We start from the raw sequence: 13692 nt of genomic DNA on the forward strand, positions 1-13692 counted from the left end.
GAGCTAGAACCACAAAATGGGAAGGAATGGGTGGCAGGGAAAGAGATTGTACAGCAACAGAGAAGTCTTACATCAGATTCAGCCAACAGCCTCATGTCCTAAGGAAACCAGGATAAAAATTAACTGCTAACTGAGGTTTCCAAATCATTGCCTCTGTTTAGGAAGAGTCCCTCTAAACTTCATGTATGATAGAAACATATAGGTTGTTGTCTGCTCCATTGCTCACATTAACTTTCATTGATTCTTTCGACTAAAGCCACAATATTTTGAGTGCTTCATGTATTTGGATGGAAACATTTTTGCAGCCTCATACATATGCAGCCCTGTCAGCTTCAGGGTAAAATTTACAAGGCTTACTGTTCATTCCAAGGTTACTGGGTTAGGATTTGTTAACTCAAAAACATTACCAAAGAAACCAGGAGGCCCATTCACCAGGTAGATGTTGAATACACAAACTACAGTTCTACACATAGAATCTAAGATGCAAATCATTCATTTTGTTACACTTCTGGGTGAATGGCAAATGAAAGTTCACACTTATACAATGAAAATTATTTTAAAATTATGCCACAAAGGATGGATTCAACTCTTCACATTTTCTCTGAAATGCACTGAAAAGCAGCTGATGAAGTGCACCGGTGAATGAAGATGGACTACACAGTTGATGTAGCACATCCTGGACTTTTTTGCTTTAATCATGGCAATAAGTTCACCAGTGTTAAGTGTAGTATCTGTGTAATCACCATTCTGCCACACCATAAACTGAGGTTATCATTAACTCATAAGATCACACTCTGAAAAAACTGGACAGCAAAACATTTGTTACCACCCTCAGTACGGTGCTCCCCACCTTTACACTGAGCATGAGAACAAGCTTGCTCTGTCCTTCCCCGAAGAAAAAAAAAAAAAAAAATTAAAAGCCAATCAACCACAACTATATCTATCTGCAGAGCTCCATTCCCATCTAGGAAAGAAATGGGACTATACCCTGACTTTGCTGATGGGATGCCGGAAGCATTTGTTGTCACCCGTCTCACTCAGGGTGATGGCGTAGAACTGTCCTTTGTTCAAGTAGGTCATGGGCCCTTCCCCTTGCTTTTGACGCAGCGACTTGGTAGCTTCTAGTGTATACTGAAAAGTGCTGCTGAAAAGACAAGGAGAGAAACACACACAAAATCCATATCACTTTCTCTTTTATTATGTAATTATTGCATTGTATAAGGCGTAAGAAGCTAATAAAAAAATTCCAGGAAAATGTCACATGGCAATTTAAAATCACAATTTTCTTTCTTCAACTTCATCAGATCCTGCAGTCAAGCGTAAAACTATCTGGGCTGTAAGTTTCTTGGATCAAAGACTAGAGTACTTTCTCTGAAAGGAACCATTATGAATTATAAGACTCTGTACCCCACAATGAGAGTGTAAATTACCAAGAGGGAATCCAGTATGATTTGTAGGAAATAATCACTCCACAGACATTTAAACTTAGCAGCGTTGCAGAAAGATAAATAAATTTTAAAAAACACAACCCGAATAATACATGCTGCAAAAGACGGACACAGAGAACAACAAGTCCAACTGCTACTGTCAGCACAGTTCAAAGAAGGAATACAAGGAGAAGGGACAGTAAGTTCATTTGTATAAAGACAACCTGCAAATCGAGGCTTTAATAAGCTTTCTTTTAAACATAATTAGAGCGAATGAAGTGCCTACATTTAGTTTTATCTTCAATCAAGTAACCTCCCTTTAGAAAAATATCAGGGAAAAACAGTTAGCTCTTGAGTTGAAATTTTAGATCTTAAAAAGATGCTCCTTCACAGAAAAGCTTTCCAACTTCAAAGCACTTCTCAAACCATGAAAAGTTAAGTCTCTATTAACTAGTGAACTGTTGGCTGGAAACAATTCTCACAGAGCCTCTTAGGCCACCACCTCAAATAATGGGCTTGAACAATAATCCAATAAAATTGATGCCTGCAGCTCCTTACATTCTCTTAAATGAAAATAATGTTGATCTTGAAAAAAAAAATCAAACTGCACAGGAACCTTAATGCAAAGAGTTCTCATGAACTGGAGATACAGTGGAAGCATTTTCACAAAGGTTTGAATTCAGCAAAGTACCTAAGCAGGGCCAGAGCACAACCAAAAGGAGGAATATGTTGGTCCAAAACAACAGTGTATCCTTAACTACCTAATTCAAGCAAATACTCTGGATCATCATAGTACTACCATAGCAATATAGAAATAAAGGGAAAAGATATTTTAACTATCCAATGGGAAAAACACCCACAACAAAACATATAACTAATAACTATATTTAAATCCCCACTCGAAGAGAAGGCAGAAAAAACCCAACAGATCCAGTCTTTCCATCCAAAAGGAGTTTCAGACAGCTTAGTATCACTTATTCAGTTTAGTAGCAATCATTCAATCAAATGAAGACAACTTTTAAGTGCTTCTTAGCTTATAAATTGAAATCCAGACATTTTTCTAGTCACTTAAAAGCTACAAATCAAAGCAAAACTAAGGTAATATGCAAACACTCATCTATACCTATCCAACTCAACAATGGCAGCACCGGAGCTTCCACACAAGGCAGCTGCTGCCACCATGAAGGCTCTTGCAAGCAGCAGGAAGGCAGCACAATGGCCCTGCCTCCCCTCCTCTGTGGCATGTGCTGGCACAGCCGCCCTGTCCTGTGTGAAAGGGGAACAGAGGTACTGCCAACACTGGCAAGTGTGGACCTGTCTGAGTGGACTGGAAGAGCTGCACCATCAGCGCTGCAGAACCAACATCCATCCTGCTGCACCACTTGTCCCACAGATGGACCACCCATTAGAGGTAGGGGCACAGCCTTGATTTAGTATCACATGAAGGGGCTGCAGGTTGCATGCTCAAAACCACTTTGTGACACACATCAAAGCACAATGAGCGCCCTGGGAGATGTGCCTCAAAACCACACACCAGACAGAAGAACTAACAATGATGTATGCTGAGAAGGGCTTTAGAATGATCAAAGTCAGACACACACAACGCCTTAACAGAACTGTTTACAGTCTGCCATGGGCTGGTCTTCCATTTCCTGGCATTCTGTATGTTTCAGTCAAAAAACATAAATCCCAGACACATTGCACTTGGCCAATTTTGGAGCCTCTGTGCAGTACCACTTGGGAGTCTTCTTGTTTCCAGTTGGCAAGCAAAGAATGCCCTATATCAGGAGGATTATTCTCACTCTTAAAACCTATTGCAGTCACTCAATTATTCTAATACTATTGAAAACCTCACCATGGGTCTCAGCTAAACCCCTGGGTAGTCGCTAAGAGATCTTCTAGCAAGCTTCCAATTACTTTCATATTCACCACTTCTTTTTTTCAATCTGAAATTCTCATTTCTGGGCCTTCCACTTCCAGGTAAACTTAATAAATCTTTCCTGGGAGTTTTCTTACTGTGCATTCAGAGGTTTTATTCTAAATGTGACCTGGGCAATAGAATGAAAGACTTAAATGTGTGAGAATTGTTAACAATACCAATGCTTCAGTATTCAATTTTACAAATGTTCAGTGTAGTAAGTGAGCAGCCTTTGCTAAATATCAGTTTCATATCTACTGCCTATATAATGACTCACTACAGTTAATGATTGTTTTAACATTCTTCAGAAAAAATATCAAGCTGTAAGGAACCTTCATCACAGTCTCAGTCATATGCCTAATCCACGAAAACTACATAGGCATATTCCTGATTCTAAAGTGAGAGTAATCTCTCAGATATAAACAGAACAATTCACAGGTATGAAATAAAGCATCAGTTTAAAAACATTAGTGATTACTACTAGATCAAGAGACTCTGCAGTGTTTGCCCATGCTACATACGCATTCTTCTGTGCTTAGGCAGAACAGTATTCGTTTCAAACTTTAATTTTTGAAGCTTTTTCTTGAAGTTTTTCAACTGTCCTGGACATTTGACCTGTGCATTCTGCCATCCTGAAAAGATTTTTCATGACCTGGCTGTCAAAGCTATACTCTTTTACCTGAGGAACCACTCAACAGCTTTCATTTCGCATATCTTGGGCAGGGAAGGGGCCTCAGAGGAATGATGAGTTTAAACTAATGCTGAGGAAAGGCAATAAGACGAAGATATAAACTGGCCAGATCTGAGAGCTAACATGACCAAGAGAATAAGGGGACACTGATGCTTGGCAGATCGAGGGAGCCCTGCAGGTACCCCAGGTTGAAGAAAGGAAGGGTGGGAAGTGGACACAGGCAGCTACTCCTCAATACATTCCTGCCTGATGCTAGTCAATACACTGCAAAGCTTATGCCATACCTTGTTTGTTCATAAATATATTCTTCTGCCCCCACTGACACACTCCGATACTTCTGAAAAATAAGACCAATTAAATACCGTTTGATAAAATCAAAATGCAAATATCAACAAAAGTGTAACTATGTTTATTTAAAGACAACTCAGAAGAAACCATCAACCATTTAAAACTCAAAAAACCTAAAAACTGGAGTGGATATTAATATGCTAGTCGAATTTTACATGAAGGTTAAAGGTTGTCATTGTAAAAAACACACATTTTACTTACCTAACCTCAAAGAATTTGTTTATAATATAAAGAACTAACAAACTAAGCACAGCTAAACAAGAAAATTAAAGACATGAGAACACTATATTTATAACTGTTAAAACTGTATCCAAAGAACACAGCAAGCAATGGACCAAAGTGTCCACTACCACAGGGATCTATAAAAACTCAGCACTCCTTCAGTATAACACATATTAGTTCAAATAATTTTGAAACCATTTCTAAATATGTATTTATAATGTGTTTGAAAATTGAGTAAGTATTAGAGGAAATCCAAACCCAGTCATTCTCATCAGTACTTAGGAAATACATTGCAAGCACTTACAAAAACTAGTATGAACAACTGCCTTCCTACTTCTAAATGCTAACTTTGCCAAAGTTTCTTTTGGTATGTTTTGACATTTTACCTTATGGTTTCCCCACACCTGCGCCATCCAGCTGTGCCTACACAACAGTGGCTGGAGGAGCAGCCAGAGCACAGCCAGGCAAAGCACATCCTGGGGTTTGGGCAGTTGAGAAAAACAAAGCCACAGGCTCAGTGCTGAGTGAGGCTGCAGCAGGATGGCACAGCTCTTCCTGCTCTTCACGCCACACGCATGTCAACACTTGGGGCTAGAAGGCCACCAACAGTGGCACACATCTCCCCTAACAACTATGGCTGGGGACATAAAGTTAATTGTCCAGTGTTCCTTGTAGAATTAATAGGGGAGGTGAAGATGGAGAGGAGTGAGTGCACTTAGAACACCACTCCACTCACTTTTGGCAAGCGGATTTGAACTGATTCTTTCTCCAGAGACTGCAGAGAGATCCCAGATAACAAGTACCACACCCTGTTATTAATCAATCATTTTAAAAACACCTAACAATATATTACCATTGTAACAAAATCACGACAACACAGAATTTGGGATGTAAAGCCAACATATAGATGTAAAGTTCCCTTTTACATCCAATTTAACAAGTTTGCACGTTTGACAGCTCTCTGCACAACTCTGACTGTTTGGGAATCTCTCAGCAACATGTCCCAAAACAAACCAGTGTAATGAAATCACTCTGCTACAGCACCCTAGGGAAAGCCAGGAGTATGGTACCAGAAGAGCCATTTACCAGTAGCAAGTAAAAATAGCTGAAATAATACTATTTGATAATGCAGAGCAGTGTCTCTAATTCAAGGTTTGATCCTACTGACTTTACAATAAGACACTAGATTTCTTCATTATTTATTCATTTAGTTGACCTATACATGGTCTATATCTGAAAATAGATTTCACCTCCAGACATCCTGAATCTGTGTTGCTCATGGAGAAAATGTACTTTTCTTTAATACAGATACAAAAACACACAGTGAATTTCTCATATAGTCAATCAGGGCAGCTCAGCCTTTATGTAGCTTGCCTTGTACTTTTGTTCCATTTACAATTTTGTAGGGTTTTTCTCCTCCTAACTCTACAGGAGTTTTACCATCTAATATCTCTAATTATTTGCAGAGGTACTGTCAGCTTTAAACTGTCTTAACCTTTCTACAATTCCAGCTTGTTTGCATTATTCTGCAGCAGGCAAAAGCAGGCAGAAGGTAATGACCATACTAAAGCTGACTGTAAAATTACTTTGACTCAGCATAACTGTAAAAGAGTCAGAAGGAGCTCTCCTTGCCTTTTTTATCCTCATTCCTGTACATATACATGCAGTTGTTCATCGCCTGTTGAATTCTCTGTTCCCCTCTATTAGCCTAATTCTGCTACTTTTTCTCACTTGTGGAATAGAGCTTAGTGCAACAAACAGCTTCTGAATAAATTACTTGGGTTTATCCAGCAGCAGAGGCTGTTGCTACTCATTTGCATTTTCAAAAGAACATCTAGAATTTCCCTGTTACAAAGTGGCTATTTCTTACTGTTATGAATAGGTCTGAAGGCAGATCGTGTTAATGGTAAATAAATCTTCTTTCAGAATAACAATTACCTTCTACTTGACACAATATCCCCAAAGACAAAAAAAAATCAGTATTTATTATTCTCAGATTTTTCAATAAACATCTTTAAAATTGTCTTCTAAAATGCCTCATGATGCTCTCCTATAATCAGAGCACAGGCCGATGGGAACACAGCAGGGAGTAGAAATAAATTTGTTGAAACAAGCATCACTGTTCTTCTAATGGCTCTTGTGGACAGTTCAAATCTCCTTATCTTGTTTACAAGCTCAAATATCCTTATCTTGTTTACAGCATTTTATTGGGTTCTTAGATGGTAATTTGAGGTGAAAAACTTACTTCTGTTCCTCCATCTTTGAAGGTGTCACTGTAGGTACTGTCAGGAGTACTGCGCTGATCCTCTTTAAGATAATTTGTGTGAGGAGCAATGTTGGACACTTCGTATGGTTCAAAGATAACGCCTCGGTGCTCCTCATTTTCTCCTCTTGCATAGTGTGTTTGTGGGGTCATAAAAACAGGAGTGAATTCCTCTGCTTTAACCACAGTCACTGCAGACCCTGTGATGGGTGTTGAGCTCCCAGACACATTTGTGTTGTACTCCCTTTTGGATGTCTCCAAAGGATCTTGGTTCAAGGACAGGTTAACTGGCACTGTCTTCAGGACTTGCACACGGTTTTCTCCCCCACTTAAGTTATTCTGAGCTTCCGTGGTATTAAGACAATTTCTGTGAGACAAAACCAAAAAATGTTATGAACTGTCCTGACAGAGGAAATCTCCTCCTTAAATAGCTTAATGGTCTTAGATGTCAGGGAAGAAGATTTTTCAATTCTGATAAGCCACTGCCATAAGAAGTAATACATTAACAAGTACTAGGGAAACGAAATTGTGAGGCAAGCAGAGAGGTCCAGAGCTCTTTAACAAATGAGGAAAGATAATATATTTGATTTGACTTGCTAAAAATGTGAGGTGTCCAGGGTTGCTCTTGCCAAGAATAAAGAGTAAGGCAGGGCATGGATTACTCACAGTAGATATTTTGCAAATGAAATAGGCAGAATATCAACAGCAAAATTCATACTCAAAATTCATGCTCTTTTAGACTGTTGACATGCCACTACTGTTTGTTTAACTCTGGTACCAATGCTATTTTAAAAGAGCAAGCCCAGGAATTCCATTGTAGTAGAGTAGATCAGTAACTACAGTGGCTGCAAGGTAACCTCAGCAGCATTCCCACATCTACCCACAGTTGCTGTTGAAAGTAATCTGATTGTTGATAGTAGTTACACTGACATAAAATTGTTAACTCATAGAACTTTTAGTAGGTATAACATTGCTTTGTTTTCAATCCAGGAGAAATGCTCTGACACTACAGTTCCTCTCTCTTGGCTTTCCACTGAAGGCCATTTTTGTCAATCACACTCAATTTAGGAACTGAACATCAGGAATTTCTCTGGTGTTTGTAGAAGAAAAACTGTCCAAAAAACATATCATAGCCTATTTTGAAACAGTAAATTTATATTACTACCTATTGAAACAATCACCTTATGAACAGCTAGTGGAGACCATCTAAGGCTGTCACAAATTAGCTACATTGAAATAAACCTTGTGTAGCTCATCTCTGTCATAATTTTATATGGAGATACCTTTCAGTATGTAAAAACTTATTGTTTCTAGAAAAATATACACTCTTTTCTCCAGGTCTTAATAGTAGGAGGCAGCTTCCTTTGACTCAAGTCACTTTTAGCATACAGAGAAAAGTTGAAATCTGAGAGAAATGAGGAAAACATTCTAAGCAAGTGATTTTAAGAGTTACTTTATTTGCTGGGTAGATCCTAAGCTATGTTAAATGTGACTCTATAAATGACATTACTGAGGCCGAACTACTCACTTTTTGCCCTACAACAAGAACGCAAAGAAAAACAGCCAATCACCAGCTGTCAAGATAATCTGATTTTACTAATCGCAGAAGCAGCAAAACACCACCACCAAACACAGAGTGAAACTCTCAGCTACTTTGCAAATTGCATGTTTGAGAATACTATCCCTTTTTTCTAATCAATTAAAAGAAAAAAGGAGTAAAATGTGCTTCCCAAAACAGCCTTCATTCTTTTAACTTTTGAAAGAAAACCATAAACCCCTCAGGCTCTCACAGTTCCTTCAGTTCACAACTGATCAACACTTTCAGTAGCTGGGTGTATGATTTTGAATAATACTGTACCTTTTATCTTGGTCTTCTTGATTATCACTCACTTTGTTAAGAGACAACAGCCTTTTATCTCTGGGAACCTGAGAACAACACCAGGCATGGGGTCAGGTAAATGCAACTGTCAGGCATTTGCAGCTTCAGACTGCTCTACTGCAACAACTAGAAAAATGTAACTTTTATCAGTGTTGTCTAATTCACAGATGCCAGGAGCTATTTTTCTTTGGGACACTGATTATGAACAGAAAGAGACACTGATTATGAACAGAAAGAAAATTTCCAAAGAGAAAAAACGTAGGAATTGTTTTCTAGTTCTTGCGCACACCAGTCAGGACCAAAGTGCTCCTCTTCATGTCCTATCTTTTGAATATCAAGCTAGGCCAAGATACCTCAAAATCAAAGCTCATATTATTCCAAAAACACACACACACTTTTCACTGAATAAAGCAAGATGAGAAGAAAGATATGATGCTTTGGTGAGCTCTGCACTGAGACCATTTTAGCTCAGACAAAAAAGGCTTTTCAATTAAACCATAAGCACCAAGTAAGTCCTCCTGTTAGAGGGAAGCCTGGAGAGTGCAGGACTCATACCTAGAGAAAGTTTGTGGATGTTTCCCTTTCTAGTATGGGGACATGTCAGGGCATGCTGGTATGTCATCAGAAACACTGACTTCTTCCTCGCTGATTGCATCAACAACTATGAGAGGTAAAAACCCAGTCAAATCTGGCCTGTTGATAGACTCAGAATTGACACCAAGCAACATAAAAGATTTGTATTCCCATATACCAGTGTCCTGACACCAGCACAGATATGAAATCACCAAGGGCAAAGTTGCTGCCATGACCATATTTTTCTTTTCTTGCTGAGCCGTTAATTTGGGAACTAAAACTTCTATCTTTTGCACAAGAAGACATATCTAGTCTACCACAGCAATTAACTCAGGATTAAAGAGCAAGAATAGACCTAAGAATGGGCTAAAGTCAGGCTTTTTACTTTTAAATATTTTCAAGAAACATCAGAAAAAATTTGACTTCAGAGGAAAAACAGTATTACAGTGCACTCCAGCAGCCAATGATAACATCAACAATAACTGCAAGACAGCAGCACAGTCACAGAGTTGTATCCAGAGCCATTCTTTCATTTAGGGATATCCCCTTTCTCTGTTAAGCATCCTGCTGGTTAAAAAAACCTCTTTAATTTCTTTTTCAAACTGGGATAAAAGGCACAGTTTACATACATTGATTCCCCTTTAAGGACTATATGTTTATCTCTGAATGAGGGTCTATGTTTAGGTAAATATCACTACAAGAAAAAGGAAAAGTAAAAAAAATCAAACAATTAAATTCAAATAATTCCTATTGGCTAGAAAATGTAATTCAAAAATACTATCCAGCATGTCAGAACAAATGAGCCAAACTCTAAATAAGGACAATTCAAGAGTCTGATGCACTGGAAGTCCTCTACGCTTCCACATTACAGCACAGAGGTAACGTTTTTAGTTTGTGTTTGGGAGTATCAACAAGAGTTATCATTTCTTCCCTATTTAAGACAAATATAGGTATGATTGAATGCTGGAAATGGTTTTGAGATGTTAATCCCACTTTATTCCACCTGAACTCCAAGTCTTTTGCAACTGCCTGGAACAAGGTGCAGACATGTCTTTTAGAACATGGTTTTAAGAAGGAAAAGGACTATTTTCTGGTTTTAATACAAAAACACATCAGATTAATGAACTGCTACATAAAAAGGTACTATTAAGACAGAAGTAAATACTCCAGATGTTCATACACATCCTGAATTTTACAAATCCATATTAATTTCACAGACTCTGGCACTGTGGTAACTATGTCCAGCAGAGAAAAGGACCTTTCTTCTTTCTCACTGGGAACAGTTTTTTCTACTAACAACACACAAAAGCAAGGTACATCTCTTGAAACATAATCAGCAAAGCAATTAAAACAATATTTAACCATAAGGTTGGTATACGGCATCTTCCATACAACCCCTTCTCCTGAATACTCAATTAGTGTCACAGATAAAAAAAGTTAAGTCGTTAATTAAAAGCATTTATACTAATAAGCACTAAAAGCAAAGGGTTTTAATTCCCATTCCTGTTACTTTTTCATAAATTACAAGGGGACCTGGCATTGCTGTGCTGGCTTTCACAGAAGACCATCTGTCCAAGGCAGCCACAGCTGACTTCAGGGGTATGGAGATCATTAATTTCACTGTAACTGTTTCATGCTCTAGTGCTTGGGAAGCAATACTGATTCTGTTTGCAGAGTACCAAGGGGTCAACATGGGTTTCAGAATGACATTTTTGCATTACACAGAGATGCACTCTGTAGGACTCTCCTATGATTTTAGCAAAAATCTCAAACATAGCTTTACTTACACACTATGAAATATATATATTACCAAAAAAAAAAAAAAGTTACCAAAATCATATGTAAAGCCTTGGGTTTAGAACATGACAAATTGAAACTGTGTCAATGCTTTTGCTGTAAATTGACTTAGATCTCTGGCTGTGTGTCCAGCTCCATTTCTGTCCGCCAAATTTCCAGTGCAAGGGCTAGACCTCACTCTATGTTTGTATACAGCCTACTGCAATCATTATACAAACAAAAATAACATGGGAAACTGTCAGATGAGAGATACCCCAGTTAAAGAGCAAACTAAAACATGTGTGGAATGAACCAGAAAAGCAGACAAACGTACAGATGGACAAGGCCTCCCCTTTTACACTTTCTAAAGAATATTTCAAGTATCATCCAATGTTCTTGCAAAGGAAATGGAAGAACACTATGTTCAAAAAGAAAACATGGTAGAAAGTTTAATATGGGAATTCAGATAGTGGTTTTTTCTCTTCAGAATTAAATACATCAAAAGTGTTTCAGACAGGCTTCCTATAACAGAATGGGTGCATGATGGAAACGTTAGAGAGAAAACAAGATGCAATGACTTCTGTCTTTGAAAAGTGACTCTTTTGATGCCTCTTAGAGTGGTCCCTGCTAGTGCAGCAGGGAGGGATAATGACAGAATTACCTACTTTATAATAGTCATACAATAGGCCAAGAGCAGCAGCACTGTCCTCATCACCATTTATGCTCATCATAGCCTTGGTAGCTGCTGTTAGGGGATTCTCCAAATACGACTTCCAGGCTTCATCTTCACTGGTGTAGGCTCGTCTGGTGTTGAATGAAGTGTCATTTGGCACTAAGGCCACAAGTCGCTTGTTACTGCATAGACAGGAAGAATAAAATTGTGATCCAGAAGGGATTACTTTATTAACAAGGCATGGTAAAGAACATCAAATAGCTCAATTAAAATTATATGACTACATCAAGCAAGCATCTCTGTATTACACTTGGTGACATAAATATTTACCAGTATTAGCTATCTTCAGTATTAAAAAAAAAAAATAAGGCGTGCAGATCTTGTGATAATACTTCAAATGTATTTTTACTAATATACAGACAGAGCTACAAAAATACTTTTAGAACTATGTGGAAAAAAATGAAGCAACAATATAAGAACATTTTGCCCCGTATTTTTGCTACACTTGATTAAGGAAAAAACTCCAATATTCAACTGACATAAGACGACAAATGAAAAACAAGAAAGAGCATCTAATACTAATCTAGGGTTCACCTAAACAGAATATAGTTCAGTATTTATTAAGAGGGTACAGTTTAAAATTAAGCTATTCTCTGCTTTCAGAATGCAACTTCTCAGTTGCAACTTTTCAGACAGTTTTTTTCAGAGAAGTTTTCTGTAACGGGACATGAGCAATAGGTCCAGTGGATGAAACAGAAGTAAACATATCTGGTCTCAATTCACACTTTATCACTCAATGCATCTAGTTATAAACCCATGGTAACACACACAAGACCATTGGTGAGTGGCAGTGGCAGCAAAGCAGTTTCCTCCAGCCTGAAAGTGGTACTGATCAGTGCCCATGTATACTGCATGAGAAGCTGCTGCACCACAGCTATGGCTGAAATTTCCAGTATAATGGAACCATAAATGAAGATAATAGCACTTGCTTTTGCAAGCTGTTCAATAAACTTAGTGATAAAATAACTGCATAAAAAAAAGTTGAGGGCCTATTACATAAGAGAGCAGGCAAACAGATTAGGCATGGGAAATAGTGGAGTGAGGGGTGTGCTGCTTCATGGGTGTTACAAGAGCACTGTCAAAAATTGTGGCTCAAATTACAAGTATGACAACGAAACTTTTAACAGATTACACATTACAAATGTGAAAGCTGCAGAGACGGCAGAATAACAAAATATACCAAATTAACTGGTAAAACTAGTAGTTATTCCTGGTGAACTTCATAAAACACTTTTTGCCATCTTCCACATAAAAACCAGTTTAGTCAGCCTCCTTTTTCTGCTGTGCCCTACCTGCACCAGTGCCAGCTCCACAGATCTAACCCAACCAACTGCTGCTGTTGCATGGAGAGTGGCATTTTAACTGTGCAAACAAGACTTTTATTTGTTTTCAGAAATAGGATTTGATAAAAGCACAACTGAACCCACAAGGTAAATGCTCCTGGATGCCGGGAGCATGCCTTGCCTGGCCCCCAAGCTGCAGCGGCCGGCAGAAGGCTGGGACAGCGCCAGAACTCCGCTGTGGTGCAAGTCCAACCTGCAAAATGCCTGCTCCAGTGTTTAAGGAAGGGGAGGGGGATGGTGGAGATTACCATCTCTATGGTACAGAGCGCTGTTTACAAGTTTCTTTATTTAATGAAAAACAAAATAATCCATCTGGTACACAGAACACAATTTTATGAACTCTTTGGGGGAAGAGAGCATTTCATAGCTTCGTATCAGAAAAAAAAAGCCAACTACAGTACTGGTTCTATTTTCCTTTCATATAAAGTAACTGGATATTTGGAAACTTTCCTGTTTTGTTTTTTTTTTTTCTTTAGGACCCCTTTGCCTGGCCTTCTCCAGAAGATTTTTGTCCCTCTT

At 38.4% G+C, this 13692-nt stretch overlaps 1 protein-coding gene across 8 annotated transcripts in view; it reads right to left on the reverse strand.

Moving 5' to 3' along the window:
* Positions 1–13692, reverse strand: part of GRHL2 (grainyhead like transcription factor 2) — a 65523-nt gene that overhangs the window by 40852 nt on the left and 10979 nt on the right. For 6 of the 8 annotated variants that reach the window (XM_066177811.1, XM_066177815.1, XM_066177803.1 and 3 more), the window contains exons 2-6: positions 11763–11952; positions 8728–8795; positions 6852–7236; positions 4321–4373; positions 988–1144 (exon numbers count right to left, since the gene is read on the reverse strand). In XM_066177811.1, coding sequence (XP_066033908.1) covers positions 988–1144; positions 4321–4373; positions 6852–7236; positions 8728–8795; positions 11763–11952 — 853 coding nt within the window. The remainder of the gene's footprint in view (positions 1–987; positions 1145–4320; positions 4374–6851; positions 7237–8727; positions 8796–11762; positions 11953–13692) is intronic. The other 2 variants (XM_066177819.1, XM_066177794.1) reach the window with 1 other exon arrangement.

The sequence above is a fragment of the Chamaea fasciata genome, unplaced genomic scaffold (genome assembly GCF_029207755.1).
Source record: "Chamaea fasciata isolate MVZ Bird 193981 ecotype frontalis unplaced genomic scaffold, bChaFas1.0.hap1 SCAF_1, whole genome shotgun sequence".
Classification (NCBI taxonomy): domain Eukaryota; kingdom Metazoa; phylum Chordata; class Aves; order Passeriformes; family Sylviidae; genus Chamaea; species Chamaea fasciata.